Genomic DNA, 20500 nt, shown 5'->3' with positions numbered 1-20500 from the left:
GCTATTGGTGACGCTGCGCCGGAGCCACTTGATAAATAGACATGTGTCACATAATGCGTATACCATGTGTGTGTCATTGAAGCAGCAGTACGCATGATAATCAAGCTAATCCTAGACAACCAGGAAAGCTAAGAATAAACAGCTGAACCTTAGATCACGCTACGTATAACCTGGCATAGCGAAGCTAAGCCACTGCTAATTTTTTTTAAGTGGGCCCGGCCGGCGGCTGCTGGTGTACCGCAACATCATTGACATTTGGAGCCTTCTCGAGAGGCGAGAGATATGTCGCCCTGCAAGGGCTTCGTCCGCAAGTGTGTTTCAACAAACAAGGAATCGCTCATCGAAGGAAGTAAGTAGGTTATAAGGCTCAGCCAACGATATAAACACCTTTGCGCAAAACTTTTACACTACTATACTTTATCTGCGGTTTTAACACTATACAACGACTGAAAATGGGATGCGAAGAGACTTTATTGTAATCCAATGAATGACGATCCAGTGATAACAGAAACTGCACGAAAAAAGCAATTGCGCTGGGGAAGAGATAAGAAGGTGGACGCATTTCTTGCGTTGTTCCCTTTCTTCACTTTTGGCACTGCACGCAAGAGCGTGTTTCACTTTCATGCTTACTACCACCGTGCATATATATATATATCTATAATCACGCATGCTCACCACAGCAGCAACTTACGGGTATGTGTCGGCCTAGGCCTAACGTTTGGTTTTGAAGGGCTTGCGTTCGGGCTAGCTGGTATTAGCGTTCATCTTAAGCGGAGAAAAAAACAGGGACACAGTAGACAAGGACAAGCGCATGTCCTTGTCTACTGTGTCCCTGTTTTTTTCTCCGCTTAAGATGAACGCTAATACCAGCTTGGCGTACTAGTGGGCATACTAATTCCAGCTGGAAATGGTTCTTTCTAGTGCTACATCCAGCTGGAATACGTGATCCCAGGCCCTATTCTCGACCGCACAAATTCCCAGGCAATTCACCATGTTTCTTTTTTTTGCGTAAGCCCAACGTAAGCAATCAGTGACGTAATACACGTATAGCTCTCGCGATATGCAGTGTAATTTGACGCTTCACTCATAAAGATCACAACTAAGGTATCAAATATTTCCCATAAAAGATATAAAAACACTTGGCACGTACTATAAAAATTAAGACGGTAGCTGAGGCTGGCAAGATAAACACACTTCTGCAGGTCAAAATTGGCGTCAACACCACAAAGCGATCGAGTACCGTTGATCCAAAAGCGACCGAAAGGCGGATGTTCAGCTAAAAAACATCAAACAATTTTTTACCGTATCTATTTATTTTTTTCAGTCGCTGTTAGTAACATAGTTGGGCTCTCTGCTTCATTGCAAGCTTTGTTGCGTTATCACCTTACCTGCCGCCACAGTCGCCACGCTATCGTCTGCTGCTGTGTTACGAGTTTATGGCGTGATCACAGAAAAAGACGGCCGAGACCATCGCTTCGCTTGTATGACACATAAGAGCAGCGAAGCGCTACGCCTGATAACCGCGGAGCGCACCGATGTCGCCGATTCACTCATACGTCAAGCTCGACTTCAATCAGTGCAGTAATGAATAAAACAGTCATATGTCTGTTATTTTTCTCTTAACTTCAATCATGTGACCCAGCAGCTTACTAGGAGGAGTGTGGACAAATGCCATGCATTGGGTTCTCTTTGTCATGGAGAGGCTTGCACTGCCCTCTTATGTTGCGGTTACGCAAAACAAATAATTTTTATTTTATTGCCAAACATAAAAGCAAAATACTGCACGTTATTTGTATGCTCCGTGAGCACTGACTTGGAAACAGTCGAAAGTATCATTTCTTTGGGGAAAAAACATGCTTTAAACCGCGCGTCATGCGAAACTACGACTGCTGCAAATTCCTGGACATTTCGCGGCGCCGAAGGTCGGCGAAATTTTTTGCCCTATTTCGCGGCAAAAGCAGCCGCCATTTTCAAGCTGTTACGTAACATTACGTCACTTTTACGCAGGCTGAAGTTGCCAATGTGTGACGTGGTCATTCTCGCCAACTGTTTAAATTACGTCACGCCTTCTCAGCCAATCACAGAGAGGGCGTGTAATACAAGCAGTATTGTTGTTGAATAGCGAAGATAGGTCTACATTGTCATGCCCGGTGAATTTGGTCTAGTTTTTCATTGCCGGCCAAGAATTATGCGCTTTCAGCAAAGAGAAATAAGGCAAACATTTCGAACTGTTAACAGTAAACGTCATTGAACGTCAAAATGACGAAACCACACACACACAACCGCTTTGTAAACCGGAAGCACATGAGCAAAATTGAAAGCCAATCAGAAAAGACTTCCGGCAAATTCGCCAGTTCCCTGTGCAGTCGAGAATAGGGCCCCCATCTAAAAATGGTAGTTACCAACTGGAAAAGTTTTCGAGTCTAGCGGGAACTGTTGCATTACAGCTGGTAACTGTCATTTCCAGCGGAAGATTTCCAGCCTAGGCTAAAAATGCTGCCTTCCAGCGGGAAATGGCATTTTCCAGCTGACGAGAATTTCCAGCTTAGCATCACATGTTGCATTCCAGCTGAACAAAAATTTCAGTCCCAACTGTAATTTGATTGAAGAAATTTGGCAGTGTGTTTGGCCTCAACTTCTTACCAGCTGGAAATGGCAATTCCACTTTTGGTCTTTGAAACGGCCAATCATTTCAGTTTTTGTAGCGCACGCTACACTACGATACCTCTGGCAGTCTTCGCGGGGTGACCGGTTTTGCCCTTGAGCGCTAGAGGTCAAACCACCACCACCTTCCGCAAGCACCCGGCACTGCGCAGCGGTCCGATGGCGGGGAGAGATACGCGGCAGGGGAGAGATAGGCGAGGAGGGAATGGAGACGTGAGCGGGACCCGTGCGCGGGTCGTGGCGGAGAAAGGCGAGGAGGTCGCTGCCGCAGAGATAAACGCGCCACGAAGGAATGCCACGAGGCCACGTGCGGCGCAGAACCCTTCTTACGCCCGATTCCTGGCCATTCCCTCACGTGGGTATGTGCCAAGTGACCAGGAACAGCAACAACAACCAGAACCGTGTGCGATAGCGGAAGATGAACATCCAGCTGTGGTCTGTCGTACAGCGGTGAGGATTAAGTAACGCCATGAGGCTAAAAGGACGAAAAACGCTACTGTTGCGTACAACTTCTCAATCTTCAAGTCGTACGAATTAGTGTGAGCTTCCTTCGTTTTTTGCGTGTGTTTTCAAAGAAAGATACAATGCGCAAACATGTAATAAGCAGTTTCTGTTTCACACAAAAAGTCTTCAAAAAGCGACCATAAAATCTTTATCAGCAAGCTTAGTAGTACTGGTTAAAAAAAAATTTCTTCTCTCTTTACGCGCGCCTAAAAATCGCGAAGCTCTACATACGAAAAAAAAATTATCGCGGCAACGGTGTCGCTGGCAACATTGTTCAGCCGAGGTCATTTTCTAAGCCAAGTCAAGACACGCCAAGCCTAAGAAAATTTGTTATAGCTACTTACGCACTAAGAAACGAGGCAACGATTAGTTACATCTTTTAAAAGTGCGCTGCATTTAGGCGGGTGTTAAGTCTTAGAAGCCCCTAGTGCCCCTAGGCACAAGTAGTGCGTTCGAAAAACTGAAGTCGCCAATATTAAAAAAAAAAAAAAGCTATGCCAGGGGGCACCCGGGTTTGAACCGGGGACCTCTCGATCTGCAGTCGAATGCTCTACCACTGAGCTATACCCCCAGGGACGCCGCAAAGTGCAACGGCGAAACCCGAAAGTGCCAACGGAGAATATGCTAATTGGATCTGGCTTTTGGAGCGTTTATCTTGCCGCAAGGATATAAGCCCAGACGAAAACTGCGATGTCGCCCTATTGTTCACCTGAAACTTTCGACTTTCGCTCCGCACTATGCAATCTTTGAAGGCGATTTTCAGCTGCATATATGCTTGAAGTGCGGTTTCATTAGGCGTTTATCGCACATCGAGTGTCGAAGTTTACTTTTCCCGTGGCCGCGCAGGTAGGATTCGTTCATTACCTGTCTTGAACACTGCTTGTTGTAAGAACAGATCAGAGACTGTATGCAAAACAGTGCGCTGAAACTGGACCACTACACACACGCAGAAAGGTAGACAAACAACTGCGCTTTTTGTGTGTGTTTCTGCCGTGCACCACTAGCCCAACAGCACGTTTGCCTGTTTTCAAGTTGCCCTAATGCAAGTAAATCAGTCTAATAAAATCTTTTCGTGTACTTTCCACCCGCGTTGGTTTTGTTGGCTATAAAAACGCTGCTAGCACGGTCGTTGTTCTGTAGAAATTATTTTGCTGTTACTTTAGGTAGGAAAGTTCGCTCTGCCCAATTTTTTATGTGCGGAAGGGCTTGCGTGTTCATTATCTTCAGACGGAAGTAGTCCTTAGTACAATGTTCTTATTTTTTGCCCTGAAACGCGTGAAGAGAAGTTAAGCCATGGGGGCATAAGACAGGAGGTTTTTTATTATTTTTTTTTGAGCCGGTAGCTGTTAGCTTCACCCGAGAATGCAGAAAGATTTTCAGTAAGAATGAAAATGCATTAAGAATGAGCTGGGAGTGCAGTTAGATTTTCAAAAATAGCCGCTGTGCGTCCCATCTGGGAATGTCACTGGAGCCCAGAAAAATTCTAGCGGGATACGTTGCAGGAAACCCCATGTTTCCAACTAAATGCAGCTGGAAATTTTACATTTACAGCGGGTTTATGGAACCGGAAACCTCTTCCAGCTATAAGTGCAGCCGGAAACTGCAAGATTTCCAGCTGGGAATGCGAAATTTCCATACATAGCTCCCGGCTTGAAATTTATTTTCAAGCGAGATTTCCGGGTTTCATATTCCAGCTGGAAATTGAAACTTTATAGTTCATCTTGGATGAATGTGTACTTGCTTGCGCAGTTAGACCTCAAAGTGTGGCGTTAGGTCTAGCGTTTTATGTTTAGGCTTCAAGTTGAGCCGCATGACAAGCAACGCCACTGTACATCGAGCTGCGAAGGCCCGGTTGACGACGTTGACCTTACAGCGCGACGTTAGGCCTAACGTCAACCGTCGCATGCCTACGTCATTCCCTTCCTCTTCTGCGCATCAAACGTAGTGCGCAAACGAGTTATAGACAGTAAAACACGGCAGGATCCCCGAATTTCCAGAGAAACCCATGAAGGAAGATTACTAATGGTGTCGCTCTAAAATGACATAGGCACTACAGGCGTGCAAGAGCGCTGGGAGCCGATAAAGCTAGCAACACAAATTCGTGCTGTGCATTATTGTAGGACAACTTTTATCGTCATTCTTTATTACCGACCTAATCTCTGCTTACTGGAAAGTGGTCATGATCATAGGCCGAATGTCTTCAGCAAGGTACCTTATTCCGGTTCTCACATTCCTCATCCGTAAAGCCCTCCGGCACTCGTCGTCTGCTTCTCGCTGGATGAACTGCCTTGAGAAAACGTACGCATACTCGTGTTTCTGTCATCACACGTAAACTACCCCGCAAAGGGTACGCTACAAATCTCTGTAGACGGGCGGCTCAACCACTGCCGCGGCTGCCCCAGGGACGCTTCAAGAAGAGGAAAGCAGCAAGACCGGATTGATCAGCCGCTCGCCCTAGCCGCCACGTAACGAGTGCAAACTTGGCCCCGCCTCCGGTTTAAAAAAAACTGCCATAGCTGAAACTATGGCATCGATTTAGAGATCGTTTTAAATCAGACGCTTTGCTCTATTTCATCAGAGAAGCAGGCACTCAGAACCGCTCTTAGTTGTCTCTCCTTCCCACCTTTAGCTGGGAGCTTCTTATCTATTTCATTTCTAAAAATTAATCCGAAGCTTGAATCATGGCAAGAAGGCACCCTATGGAACTCAAATTCATCTGGGGAGAAAGGGGTGGGGTGGGGGTGGAGACGTCATCGTGAGCGTCTAGAAAGGTTTCCCCAGGAATTGAATTAAGGGAGTGTGTAAGTCTCTGGGGGAGGGGGGGGGGGGGGGGGCATAGACAAGCCAGAAGCGAACCGGTATAGTCATGGCGCTATTAAACAGAATTCCGCGTTCTGTGTAAAAAAATGAAAATGAAATCCCTAGCGATTACTATACTCCTAATGCGAAATTTGTGGGAAGCGCGGGCTGCAGTCTTCGCGGTCACGGCGTATATCTTCTGCGTCTCAGGAAGTGATCGCGTGATCAGCGACCGCACTGCGGCGCGCGCTACCGTGCTGTTATCTCGCAGCACGTCTCCGCCACCGGCGACCATGTCGTTGCAAATCGTGTTTGAACCTCCCGCGCAAATGCCACGTGGTTCGTATGAGCCACGCACGGAGTAGTAACCCCTGCCGAAAGTATGAGGGGGAGGCAGTGAGAGAAATAGCGCCATAGCAGCGCGTGCCGCCCTCCTCTTCACCGAGCGTCTCGTGCGGGCTCAGCATACTGCACACTTTCGCCACATTTTCCTCCACCGTTTTCTTCATGCCTTCGCTCATTCGGTTACGACTCAGACGCCATCGCCGCCGCCAAACGGCCAAACCCCAGTAGCGGCCGCCAGGTGCTTGCGCACTAAAGAAAGAAAACAAGCGGGGGAGGGGGGGGGGGAGTAGGAAATCAGAGTTGTTGATGATGCGACGCCGCACGCACCAGGATTAAGAACGTCATGAAAAGGCTAGTCACCTTCCCTGATTCAAGTGGCTAATTGGAAAAATTTCATCGCGCTTGAGTTTAAATCTGTAGCCGCTGAGTTTAAATCCCCTGAGGTAACTCTACCCTTTGTTGGGGGAACAAGACACTCGCATCATTACTCCAGCAAAACCAACTGCAGCGTCATCAAGCGGCAGCGGTTTACAAACAAAACAAAAAGCACCCTGGGAGCCTCGCAAAATGGCGGAGAAAGGTAAGCTCACCCTGAATATGGAGCAAAAAGAAAGGATTGCTACTGTCGCTTTCGACTGAGCCATTTTCGGAGCTTACCATTAGCGTCTCTTTCTCCCAGGCGCCACTAAGTTTCGTTGGCTTTTTTCAAAGCGGCAAGCGTGGCGTCAGGGCTGAGACGGCAGTGTGCGGAGTGCTTGGAAATGTTTGCCATTGCATTTCTAAACGGGTCTTGCGAAGCAGTATCAATAAACAGTGCCGATTGCGGATTATGCTGGGCGCTCGCAGCCGAAGCGTGAAAACTGTAGCACGCCGAGTAGTTGAAATTTGTTTACACACGATCGAATGTTAGCGTTGCGCAAGTTCATAGTCTCGGCGGTTTCCACGGCCTGCGGCGCCTCGTACACATTGGCGGGTGAAGGAAAAGCTTGTGTGGTTAGTCGCACGCAGTAGCTTGCTCGGTGGTACGGGCATTACAAACATGAAATGACGGATACGCGCGCTTGAAACTGGGACTTGATTTCGTTTAGCGCACTCAAAAGACGAAAAAAAAAAAATAAAAAAAAGAGAGAAGCCACCCGTCCCGTGGTTCGCGCTCGGGCGGCGTCGAAAGGTGTTTGATGACGACGCTTCGGGTTGCGTGTTCCCCCCGGTGGCCTTTTCTTCGACCCTGCGTCGTCATAGCGAAGTCATGATTGTGACGACGAGCGAACGTGACTCAGTGTACCGGTAGCGGCAGATACGACACCGCTACAGATACCAGCCAGCTATGTGGCCTATTTTCTCTTGGCGTTGACAGCACTTGCCGCCGCGTGTTTTTTTATTATTATTATTTTCACCCCCTCTCGCTTCCTCAGTCGCACGGCTTGGCCGCCTGAAACACGACTCTTTGAAATCTGAAAGCGCTTTTTTTTGTACCGTTTCATAGCGAGGAGCAATTAAGTGCCGGCGACGGACAGTGCGCGGAGTCCGTCTAAACTATTCTGTTGCCTACCGGATGGCAGTCTCTCGGGTTTGTTTAGGGTCGCGGTTTTTTGTTGTGTGTGGTTCGCAAATCAAACGACTACGGTTGCAACGCTGAGTGTATATTTGTCGGGTTCCAAGTAGACTTTGCAGATGAGTGCGTATTTCTAAGCCGTTAACGCAGTAGCAATTAGAGAGTTTTGTTTGTTTATTAGTTTCGCCGAATCCTGTGTCGGACTGGTAACGCTTGTCTCGTTACGAGCAGTCATCATAGCGCTCGAGAATTCGTGATTAATGCTCCGAGACCACTTTTCTAAACATAGTGCACAATATGCTGGCAGAATATTTCTCAACATACAGCAAAGTCTGTGAAATCAATAATCGTTCCTCTTTGTTGCAAAAAATACAGACGAGAACAATTAGGCAGAAATTGCACTAATAGCTTTTCATACGTCTGCCCAAATAATGACAGACAGAGTAGCAGAAAGGACAGTAAGTTTTCATAATGCCCATTGTGCACTAAGAGCAGGTGGTCAGGTTGACGGGCTTTCACTTTTGGTGCAGGGCATAACCTGTCAAAGGTGAAGAAGTTTTGTTATTGTCCAGCTATTCTTTCAAATTTCGAGCATACGCTCAGCTATGTAAATTGTATCTGTTACAAGATACACATTGTGGAGTCGCAGTCGGAGTGTTCGCAAATCCTGCGCATACGCCATTAGTAGCATTAGTGAACTGCCTCAACTGCAACAGGATTCGGATTGGATATTGTTGGGTGATGTCTTGCGGCTTGCAGGTGGCAGTCCAGGAAATGGAGAAGCTGGACTTGTCTCAAGCTCCTGCCTGTCGTCTGGAGGTGAGCCACTGGTTACGAGAGTAGCTAGCTTCTAGAAAGGGGGTTATTATTATAATAGAGTGCCACATCGCAGAACTGCAGTTGAATTCGTACAAACAGCTTATTCAACTGATCTGGCTACCCTCTAAAGTAGTCAGAGGAGGTCTTACCTTGAATGAATATCTTACATTAGGGAATATTTCGCAGTTGGAATATTGATGTTACAGTGTTAGAATGTGGGTAAGCTTGCCTGCAACTTAGTTGGAACTACTGGCTGAATGGGATGCCACTGAATACACGGGCATGGGTTCTGTTGCCAACCGCAGCGGCTGTTGTAATGGACGGTAGAAACAAAAACGGGCGTATGTTTGAAATTTTGGTGCACATTGTAGAACCTCAGGTGGTGTGAATTAATCAGTAGACCACGCTAAGGCACCCGTTACTCTTAGTGTAGCTTCTCCCCCCAAAAAACCTAGACTATTTGAATTTTTTTTATAGTTATTGGCTAAGTGCGTCTGAGGGACTATTGTTTATAGGCGAAATTTTGCAATCGGTATAGCAAAGTTGAGAAAGGAAACTAGACCAAAAAGAACAGCCAGAAATTGAGGGCAAGCAGTCGGGGCCGAGAGGGTGCTGTTATCACCATTATTGGAATTATTTCTTTTGAAGGGAACAGTACATTGCAAATTCTAGATTGTTCGGTGCTGAGGGCTCTTTCTTGATTTATTTTGTTTACTTACTTGGCAATCCGGGAAAGGCCTAATGATGTTGGAATAACAATGACGTGAATACATTAGCAGCTTATGCAGCATTGCTTCTTCCATCTGGCGGGCTACCTGTTAGCACTTAAATTTTGGTGATTGCTTTTGATGATTGGCAAACGTCTGCAACAGAGTTCTTTTGGCTTACTAAGACCACTGTTTTCTTTTGTTGCATGTTAGAACAGTTGGACCTCGTTATAACGAACACTGATACGGTGCATTATCAGCTACAGTGAACAAAATATGAAGTTTGGTTGGCCACGCTTTATTTCAGTGACATCTATTGTTTTTATTATGAAACCGAAACCGCCAGAGCCTCGTAATATCTGTTGCAACGAACAAGTACTTGGTCCGCGTGAGGCTCAAAACTCCAAAGCTAGCATAAAAAAGCAAAATAAGGAGTTAAAAGACAACATGGCTCTTTTTTTAATCGTTTAAAAAAGTTGCCAAAATTTCGGTTGTCCGGCGCAACAGCGCATGTGGCTGGTCCGAAATAAGAGCGCAGGCCTGTTTTGTAAAACATAAAAGAAACTTTTTTCTGTTGTAATGTCGCGTTCCCATGTTTCCGGCCCATTTTATTTGAAATGCCACAAAGGGACAGGTAAGGATGACCTTGTTTAAAGTGGGTTCGAAGCCTAGAATAATGCGTTATTGTATCTAAGATTTTTTCGCGAGTCAGATGCCGATTTGTTAGAGCCAATTATTACCTCTACTGTTACATTGAATATTGGACATAACAAACTGATTTGCTGCCCCGATACTACTTTGCTATAACGACGTTCGACTGTGTGTGATTGTGATCACTGGATTTTAACTCTTCGAGGGTCGAATTTTTTTGAAAAAAACTTTCCCTGGTGGTCAAATTAGTTTATTGCGGATTTAGAATGTACAAAATGTCTAAAGTCTAGAATAAATGGTAAAAAATTATCAGGAACAGTATTTTGGGGTCAGCATCACTTAGAACTGAAAAATGTTCAATAGTATTTCAGAGTGTGGTATTCCTTGAAACGCGGGTCTACGCACAGTGCCTTATCGCAGTCTGCACGCATAAAGCGCGTGTCCAAAAATGAGCTGTCTTCTTCTTCTTCCGAAAAAAGACTGTCTTCCGATTCAGACTCGGTGAAAGGAGCAAACTCAGAGTCAGAAGAGTCATCGCGGTCGGTGTCATCAGAATGGGCAGTTCGTTGGGCCGTATTGCCGCTTTGCCGTACATCTGAAGAACTCGAAGGCAACTCAGTAAACGAGGAGAGCGAGAATAACTCATGCGCGCCAGTGATAAACAAGCTAATAGCAGCGCCAATATAGATAGAAGTCAACTTCCGCCGGCCCCGCAACGGAGTCTCCTAGTAGGTTACATCAGTTCCAAGCAAGGAGGGCAAGAATACCTAGTGAGCGTGGGTAATAAACAAGATAAGAGCAGCGCCAATATAGATCGAAATCAACTTCCGCCACCCCTGATAGCGAGCGCCGATCAAGTTTCGCGCGCCTCCGATGCGATCACGTGGCGAAACTGAAACCACGAAACGCGTTGACACGTACGGACGCCATAACGCGCCGAAGCCAGAGAGTTCTGTTTTTCACCGCAAGAAGGTAGCACAATCAAATTTCAAACACTTCTTGCAAGTCCCAGGAGGTGGCAGCACCTCCCAGGGAGCATGCATCGTTAATATGGCGCGAAATTTCAAACGGATGCTCGAAATCGTACCCGTACGGCAAAGACCTTGCGGGACGGAAAACCGCCGCAGTACACGTACGGAAAAACCCTCAAAGGGTTAAGGATAAAAATGTAAATCTTAAAGGCTCTGGGAGTATTGACTCGAGTGTTTTGATAACGGTCGCTGTTTCAGTTAATATTCAACAGAACCAAGGCGTAAATACATTACCATTTGCGGTTTGAATATAGCAGCCAACTCAATAGATAGCTTATAGATTAATCAAGTTTTGTCTCAGTGCTGTCTAGACTTAACACAGCTTACTGCACTTGCATTTGTAGCTTTAATGCTGCTATGCTGCTGGATCGGAACTCGAGCACTCAGTATCACCTATCTGGAAGATTTAAAAAGAAAAATGAACATCATACGTGTGGGTGCATTTTACCGTTAAAATTTATTTGTTTTTGGTGTAGTACTCAGCTTAGTACCCTCAGTGTAGTACCCCAGAGTTGTGGTATGTACCAACTAGCTTTCTAAATTGGCTACGTCTAATCTCACGGCAGCCGTGAGAATTACCTCCGGGAAGTTCTCACGGCAGTTTCCATAAAAGCTGGCTGGCCTAAAATTTGCTGAATAATATGGCGTCCCAACGTAACCTAACACAACATAACCTCACCGAACCTAGTGTGACCTAACCAAACGCATCATAACCTACCCAAATCCAGCCCAACTGCAACAAACCTAATCTAAACCCAGCCCAATGACAGAGAACACAACCAATATTGTACAAAATTCAACTCATTCTAGGAGTCCTATGCGTCGATCTCTTGATATAGTAAAAACCAGAGTAAGAAAAGTATTAACAAAATCACGATGACCAAAAAATTCTGAAAGCTAAAAAAGAAAAAAACATCGCAATGCCGGACTCAAACCTGAGCCTTCTGGTTTAAAGTGACAGTGCTACAGGGGCAGCTGCAAACACGGCTTTTTAGGGAGTATTCCATAGAATCTCCGGGTAGCATGCTTATCCAATAAGAGGTGACTGTCGTGAGAAATTTCTGATGGTAATTCTCATATTGCCAGGATAATAGACGCTACCTTCTAAATTTTCTGCCTCGAAAAAAAAAAAGAGAAAAAGAAAAACGAAAACCTGTCTTCTTTTTGCCGTGCTGGCCTTCCTCTCCACTCTGTGTTTGCAAACAACCTCCCCCCCCCCCCCATTACCCACAGCTGGAATGCTGGGGCTGTCCAGGATCCAACAGAATCCCTTTGCCATCAAGACCACCACGCCTACGAGGAGCGTGGCCGACAGCACGGAGAACAAAGGTGAATGGCCGAGCGCTTCCGCTCTATTTCTTCGCTCTCCTTTTCTTTCTCGAGGACAAAATGCAAGTTTGGCTCATTAGAACGATGGCTTTGCCTTGATAACAGTGATGTCAATTTTATCGCATGCTTCAGACAGTACCTGTTGCGGTGGCTCAGTGGCTGAGGCGTTGTGCTGCTGAGCACAAGGTCGCGGGTTCGATTCCCAGCCGCTGCGGCCGCTTTTCAGGTGGAGGTGAAAAGCAAAAACGCCCGTGTGTACGAGATTTCGGCGCACGTTAAAGATCCCCAGGTGGTCAAAATTATATTCAGAGCCCTCCACTACGGCACGCCTCATTGCCTGCATCAACCCTACAATCAATCAATACTTCAGACAGTTACAGTCTAATACCCCTGCCACATGGCAAATCTAATTTCATTCAAAGTGAATGACATTAGCTAGTGAAATTTGGTTTGGTTGTGCGAGTCTACGCGGCGAAACAAATGTAATTTGGGAGTGATAGCGGTGACGATTAGCGAGCTCGCTAAACCGCAAAATTGTATTTCAAGTGCATTTCCAATGTTTTCATACATACGATCTTTTTCAAATGTAACAAATGATTATTTTTTAAAACTAAAAATAAGACAATCACCGGTTTAGGTGACATCTGTAGACATCATAAGCCGAGAAAAGTCCGCAGAAAATCCGTTTAGGGTAGCACGCGCATGGGGGATGAGATTTTCTTTTTTGTTTGTACTTGTTTGCCTTTATTTATTTGAAAAACAACAGGGGGGGGGGGGGGGTAAAATATAAGCGTGCTAACAGTTTTTAGGAACAGTATTCTTTGGTTTGTTACTGAACTTTTTTTTCTAGTAACATGCAGGTGCTTTCAAGGCTACTCATTTCGCTGCTGAATGAGCTCCTGAACCTCAGTTAGCCACTAATTAGCCACTAAATGCCATTCACCTCAAATGCCATTCGGTATTCTCGTGTAGCACCGAATTAATGACATTTAGAGCGAATGACAGTTGCTCTAAATGTCATTAGATCTGCCGTTTGACAGGGGTATAACGCACTTATAATAACCTTGAAATGCCACAAAAAAAGTCGTCATTATAACCAGCAATTGTAAAAACAGGGTTGTGCAGAAAAAGTCACTTTTGTGTGCATTTGGTGGTTTTTCACCCGATATTTACAAAACAGAAAGGTAACTGCACGGCCAACCACCCATGCGTGGGCCAACTGACTCCACGGTGCCCCTAGGAGAGACCACCGTCTTTCACATATGAACCACCATCTTTCACATAGGAGGAGGTCTCTGTATCAAACCCTTGACTTTGTTTCCTCGCTTTTTTAACAATCGGTGCGTTGCATAAACTAAACTGGCATTGTTTTCTCTGTTATTTAATATAAGTAATCAACAGTAGCCTAGAGGATCCCGTTTTCTGCGACGCAGATCTGGTTTAGTACAGACGGGGTTGAAGAGGTGGCCCCTGCCTTTCTTATCTCCTGGTTCAGCTGACGGCAGGAGATAAGAGGGGCAGTCAGGAGGTCTCTTCCTTCAGGGATAGCAAAAAGGCACCAACTTTTGCCGAGTGTTAGGAAGATAGGAAATGCCACAACTTAATTAATGCTTAAAAGGTCATGCTTGGTCACCCACAATGCACCCATGATCTCTCACAGACCTCCAAATACTATATTTTACGTAGGCGCATACCGTCATTCTCAATCGTTATAACCAATTATAAGGAAAACGACCATTGTAATAAGCGGTTTATGTTACCATATAGCATACAGCAAGGTTGACGGTGCCACGGCTGTTAATTGTTACATCCAATATACAGTAATCCCTCGATATAACGAAATCAGCGGGACGGCCAAATATTTTGTTATAAGCAGTGTTTTGATATAAGCGACAACTTGAGAAAAGCTAGAGCATTTGAGCTTTAATTGCTCAACAGCTGTGGGGAATCAAAGCACAGTGTATTCAGTGAAGCAAAGCTTTATTCAGGTGCAAAAAAGGCAGCGAGCTTTGGCTGATTCAAGTTCTTGCTGGGCGTGAGCAACTGCACATAAAATTGGCACTGGCCATGAACACTTCTATACGGGCCTGCGGACGTCACAGAACGTTACGAGGGTTTCGCCCTGGAAAGCACCGCAAACGCAGTGGCTCGAGTTTGAGGTTGTGTGTGTTGTTGGACTGTAATTGCTACATTTAAAAGAAAACATACGAATCACTCTGGCGATTTCTCTATGACGCCACAGAATCTTGTTTGTGCGACTGGTGGCCACTGACCGAAGCAAGCCCTCACCAAGAAACATGACTGATAACTATGTTTTTGGTGCCGGCCCATTTTACGCCACTGTAGTGTGAAATTTGAAAGCTCTTCATTAATTCTTGCGCCTTTTAGGTTAACGGAACGCCTTTCATGGCTGGAATGGAGAGGCTACCGAAGGCTGCTTCTTTTAAATAGAACAAAGCTGTGATTTCATCTTGATGGCCCCTCTAAGAGTCCCATCATGCTGAAAACCGACAATTTTGTGTTCCTGCACGGGAGATGGCTGCTGCTCTAATACCCGTGCCACACGTGCACGAAAAATGACATTAAGTGTTTAAGGCCTTAAGATTCCGAATGACATTAATTGAGCTGGCCGTGCTACACGCAAAAACGCAAAGCCATATAATGTGTTAGGCATGATGGTGATAGTGACCAAAAAGAGAAATGCACTCGTATTTTAGAAGTTGTTAACGTGGAGAAAAACCTCTTGCAATCGTTAAAAATGTTTTTTCGTGAAAGAAAACGTTTTGAGAAATAGTGTTTTTTGAAAATTGGTGTGAGCCGTTTCTGAAAGTGACTTCAGCAGCTGCCGTCGCCTGCCAGTGGTAGCCAAATCGGAAGAATTCAAAACGACGAGTAACATCACGTTCTGCCGTTTGCCACTGCTTTTAGTGAACTTCGTCTTCTTCAAAACTTCGTCACCAAGATTGCACAAAACATCGTCTCATTTCGAAGTTCGGCTACGTTTTGGCGTCAACACTCCGGTGCTGAGAGTTTCGTTTCATTTGGTGCTCATCGCGTTCGAGAATAGGCAGATTTAAGGCATTCGTGAAGGCGAATGAGTTGTGCGAAACTCCTCAAACCAAAAATGACATTAGAGCGAATGGCATTAGATTTTTGCGTGTAGCAAAGAATTAATGGCATTAAAACTTAAAGCAGTAAGCACTTAATGTCATTTTCCGTGTACGTGTGGCACGGGTAAAAAGTGTCAAGAAAAAATGCATTTGAGTTTTTATGCGAATTGAACCCTGTTGAGTTGGTAGAGCACGTCGCCAGTGCAGCAGAAGTGAGCCTAGTGCGTGCAGCGCTGATGTATCACGTGACAGGTGATCGCACGTGAGGAGAACTGATTCTGGGAAAGTGGTGGTGTGAGGTGGCACCAGTTTGCCTGTGGAAGTTTATTTGTGCCGAAATTTGAATAAACGAAAGCTAAGAAAGAGAGGCAAACACGATTTATACCTGTGCCACACGTACACGAAAAATGGCATTAACGCCTTAAGTTTTAATGCCATTAATTCGCTGCTACACGCAAAAATCTAATGAGCCGTTAGTCATTTTTGGTTTGAGGAGTTCCGCACAACTCATTCATCTTCACGAATGCCTTAAATCTGCCTAGTCTCGAACGCGATGATTACCAAATGAAGCCAACGAAACTCTCAGCACCAGAGTGTGTTGACTCGGAAACGTAGCTAAACTTCAAAATAAGACAATTTTTTGTGCCCTCGTGGTGGCGAAGTTCTGATGAAGGCAAAATTCACTAAAAGAGCGGCAAACGGCAGAGCGTAATGTTGCTCGTCTTGAATTTTTCAGATTTGGCTATCGCTGGCAGGCGACGGCACCTCCTGAAGCCCCTTTTAGAAGCGGCTCACACCATTTTTTAGAAAACACTATTTCTCAAAACGTTTTCTTTCGCAAAAAACATTTTTAACCCTTCTAAGACGTTTTTCTCCATGTTAAGCACTTCCAAAATATTAGCGCATTTCTCTTTTTGGTCACTATCACCATCAGGCCTAACACATTTAGTGCCTTTGCGTTTTGGCGTCTAGCACGGCCCACACAAAAAATGTCATTCATCATCTTAAAGTACATGTCATGTTTTCGTGTATGTGTGGCACGGGTATTAGTAGTAAAAAAGTCGTTGACAAGTTTTGTCAGGCTTTTGCCGTGAAAGCACACGAGCCGACTTTAGTGCCGCGAGCAGTTTTTTTATCTCTGACGAAAATTAGCCCAATTTATTTAATAAACACGTGGGATGAGGCGAAGCAGGGGTAAAAGAATGTTTCTGGCTTTGCGTAGCTGTTAGTGTGGCACCCTGTCGGGAAGGAAGCATTTGATAGGAGAGGGATGGTGGTGTGATTGCGTCATTTTCATAAAGCTGGTCTATGGACTTAGTCAACTACTGCATTGAAGAAGCTAATGCTGCTGCAGTTGTGAGGGATGGCAAAGAAAATGCGGCCGCAATTTCTTGTGGGTTGGACGATTTGTGGCTAACGCTTCATGCCGTGGCAGTCTCCCCTCTTTTTCTTAATTTCCGGAAGTGCGAAAAGTATTGCTAGGGTACTTGTTAGAAATTGACCTGTGGAAGAGGAGCAGCACTGGAAAGGCATTCGTTTGGTGTGCACTTCGTGCGGGATTACATGGCCAGGACTACATACACACCACAAGTGCGACTGTGATTCTGCTCCTGAATAAGCTGGTCAGGTTAGCGTAAAGCAAAGAGGAGTGTTAACGCTTTGGAATCTCACATTTTATCTTGGAAGTTGCGTTATCTAAGTCTTGTCTCCCTCTCTCTCCTTTCCGTCTTGTTCAGAAACCAAGCCCATCGTTGCACCACCCACTTTAGTCCTTGGTGCAGGTGAGTGGATGCTGCTGCAAAACCCTTCTTGAGTTATTTTGTTTCTAAAGAAAATCACAAAGGAACTGGTTGTAAAGTCGCACATGTAAAAAAGGGGAGTTTGCAAGTACAATGAATTAGTCTTCTGCGTTGCGATTAAACTTTAACTTTGTGCCTTTTTATGTTCTTTTTGACTCGCATACACAAGGGGTGTAGCCTGACCCATAGGGCATTGCTTATTAGGGGCAGAGTCCCTTAGGGGCTAGGGCTGTTGGCATGTTGGGCAAGTTGTCGTAACTGGCGTCCCTTGTAGTCACGATACTAAAACACTGGGACATTTGTTTATGCCTTGCTCTAGAATGTAACGCGTACTAAGAAACACCAGGGGCGGTATTCTTGAGTTTTGTCCCTTTTGCGTCCCTTTCAAAAGTGTCCCTTTTGGCGAGCCCTGATTTGCTAAAAGCAAACAACCGGAAGTGACGTAACACAAGCGCAACAAACCTACTGCCAACGCCCACTGCATAACCGGAAGTACGTCACGAGGAAGGGGTGCAAAAGGGACGTTTTCAAAAGGGACAATTACGAGAATACCGCCCCAGGACACTCGTTTATGCCTCACACTGGAGCGCTTCGCAACGCATACTAAAAAAATATCGGGACGCTCATTCACGCCTCACGCTGGAACGCTTCGTGCTTCAAAGACAAGGGACTTGTACAGCAAAGCTGTATACCTCTACCCCCAACGGTTTCATCTCTGTTGGCAAAAACGCCAAGATGCCAAGAATACACTTACGCACTGCATGCTTCGCCCCTCCCAAGGTTTCACATTAGTGGAGATGGCCCGGGATTTTTTTTTTTCTTTTTAGGATTTGTTTAGAATACTACTCTGCCTGCACGCAAAGTGAATTTTATAGCCTGAGAGGTGCCGTTTACTGCCTCCACTTGCAGACAATGCCTGCGCAGTATCGTCATCAGGAAGCCGGATAGTCCTTCGGCCCTCCGCCCTGGCTTTCCAGGCTGAGAAGCTCAAGCAGGCGTCGTCCGGTAAGTGATGGCTTGCTCCTGTCGACATTTATACAAGGCACAAAAGATGGGACAGGAGGAGTGCCACCCTTTCTTTCGGGCCGGGTTAAAAACTGAAACTGGTTCGGCTCGGCATACTTGTAAAGTGCAACGGTTAAAGGGACCCGCAACTTTTCAACTTTTTTGTACACCTGAAATGCTTTCAGAATGTACCCAACGTGCACATCCAGGGGCAGTATTCTGAAGTTTTGTCCGTTTTGTGTCCGCTTCAAAAGTGTCCGGTTTGAGCGTGGCTAAAAGTGAATACCCGGATGTGACGCAACTCAAGCACGGCGGAGCTAGTGCGTTGGGCCGCGGCTTCTCGGAGCAGACGATTTGGGGCAGACGATCTTTCGTCGCCTTGCTGTTGGCTTGCTGGCGGAACAGGAGGTCAATAAGTAATGTTGACCTGTTCGAAATGCCTGCTGAAACATTCTGCCTCTTGAAGAGAAAAGCAGTGGCCGTGCGATGAGTTTCGAGACTAATGTGGCCGGTGGCACTGTACGGGTTGTGTTGAGGATGAAGTGACATGCGCCCGTTGTTTCTTCGCTACTGGTGGCTTTTAGTCAGTGATTGGTAACAAAGAAATATCGCTGTCGCAGCCCTTCATGAAGCCGCGGCATCTACACCGTCGCCATCACATAGTGAAATAAACGATCGTCTGCGAGCTTGATAGCCGCCGAGCAGACGACCGAAATTTCACAAGCACCCGACATGGAATTTATGGACTTTTATTGGTACTTTACGAATGCACGTACCAGCTTAGCATTTGTAGACTTGACGCGAAGCAGAAACGTAGCTAACAAACGAAAATCTCAACCATTCACATTTTTTTTTTTCACTCGAAGAGTACCACAGAAATCCCAACACCATAATGAAACGTTCGAGGCTCTTGGAAAAACTCGCTTCAGCATGCTGCAAGTGCGGCGATGCCAACCTGCGTAACAGGTTATTATCTTGATACGCAGTCATTGGCACGCACATAAAAATTGTGGTCCAAGCGCTAAAAAACTGAGCAGTCGTACTGTTGTTTAAGCTTTACTGCCACAGGAAACAGCTGACTAGCTGCCATCTTTCGACATTCGTCGCTTTGTAGCGAAATTTTTCAACTGCATCATAAAAAAATTTGTTTACATTTTCCAAAGACGTTCAAATAAACTCATGAACGGTTGTTTAAAATAGCTTTAGTTGTTTAAAATGTGTTTGCGAAAACAGTTGAGCAAAAGTCAATCCAAAGCCACATACAACTGGAAATACGTTACGATGAAACGTACCGTATTTTCCGGTCTATAAGTCGCACCTTTGTATAAGTCGCACCCCCCTCAAAATGACAGTTTTTCCGGAAAAAAACGTATATAAGTCGCACCGGTGTATAAGACGCACCGGTGTACAAAGACGCACTTTTTAATTAGGTAAACTCACAGTGAATCAGATCGTTAGAAAGAGCGGCGAAAGTACATGGTTGCGGCGGCCGCCGCCTATCAACGCATCGCACGCTGAGGAGGGGTAGACACGTGCATCTCCCGTCCGAAGTCTTGACAGAAAGTTCTCAAAAATGGTTTATTGATACACAAAGATGGCATGTACTTACAAACGGCGTTAGGCAAAACTATCGAAGTCTTCTTCCTCAGACTCGCTAACAAACAATTCAGCAACTTCAAGTGGGAGTTCCGCCAGCACATCGCTATCACCCTCCGACTCACTGATATCTTCTTCGCCAACATCGTCACCACTCGCGGAACGGATCATTCCGGCCTTTATGAACCCGGCTACAACTGCTTTTGTAGAAAAGGAGTTCCAAGAGTCGGAGACCCATTTGGCCACCTCTCCAAACATCGCGCGTCTCTTGCGTGCTGTCGTAAATCAGCGCAATAAAGGTGTCATGGCGGACGGAAGTGACGCGACCGGAAGCGGCCTGAAAATCGAAACTTATCAGCAAGCTGTCATTTTAGAAATTAGCAGCACGTTTACCTCCTTCAGAGTAACTCTCTGTGATAATTTATAAGCTGCATTTTATTTTTGCTACCGAGTTTGATATTACTTTGAATTTATTCTGAACTGTAGTTACTGCGCATGGCAGAAAGTGGCGCGCGGTTGTCGCAAGCCATTATCATTGTTTTAGACTGGAATAAACTGTAATTATTTGATTTAATGTCCTGAAGCA

At 45.6% G+C, this 20500-nt stretch overlaps 1 protein-coding gene and 1 non-coding gene across 2 annotated transcripts in view; one reads left to right on the top strand and one right to left on the bottom strand.

Annotated features, from left to right (window-relative positions):
* Nucleotides 1–3667: 3667 nt before the first annotated feature.
* Trnac-gca (transfer RNA cysteine (anticodon GCA)) lies at nucleotides 3668–3739 on the bottom strand. Its single transcript has one exon. It is a non-coding gene; the product is annotated as a tRNA-Cys (tRNA).
* Nucleotides 3740–6737: 2998 nt separating this feature from the next.
* The window catches only part of LOC144162722 (uncharacterized), a 36299-nt gene continuing 22536 nt past the window's right edge, over nucleotides 6738–20500 (top strand). The window contains exons 1-5 of the mRNA XM_077693365.1: nucleotides 6738–6892; nucleotides 8627–8686; nucleotides 12309–12404; nucleotides 17251–17295; nucleotides 18223–18318. Of these exons, the coding sequence (XP_077549491.1) occupies nucleotides 6880–6892; nucleotides 8627–8686; nucleotides 12309–12404; nucleotides 17251–17295; nucleotides 18223–18318 (310 nt within the window). The 5' untranslated portion in view covers nucleotides 6738–6879. The remainder of the gene's footprint in view (nucleotides 6893–8626; nucleotides 8687–12308; nucleotides 12405–17250; nucleotides 17296–18222; nucleotides 18319–20500) is intronic.

Source organism: Haemaphysalis longicornis, unplaced genomic scaffold (assembly GCF_048455015.1).
Source record: "Haemaphysalis longicornis isolate Haplotype H1 unplaced genomic scaffold, Haemaphysalis longicornis Haplotype H1 scaffold_12, whole genome shotgun sequence".
In the NCBI taxonomy this organism is placed as follows: domain Eukaryota; kingdom Metazoa; phylum Arthropoda; class Arachnida; order Ixodida; family Ixodidae; genus Haemaphysalis; species Haemaphysalis longicornis.
The sequence above is the reverse complement of the archived record's forward strand: the minus strand, read 5'-3'. Positions and strand labels throughout refer to the sequence as shown.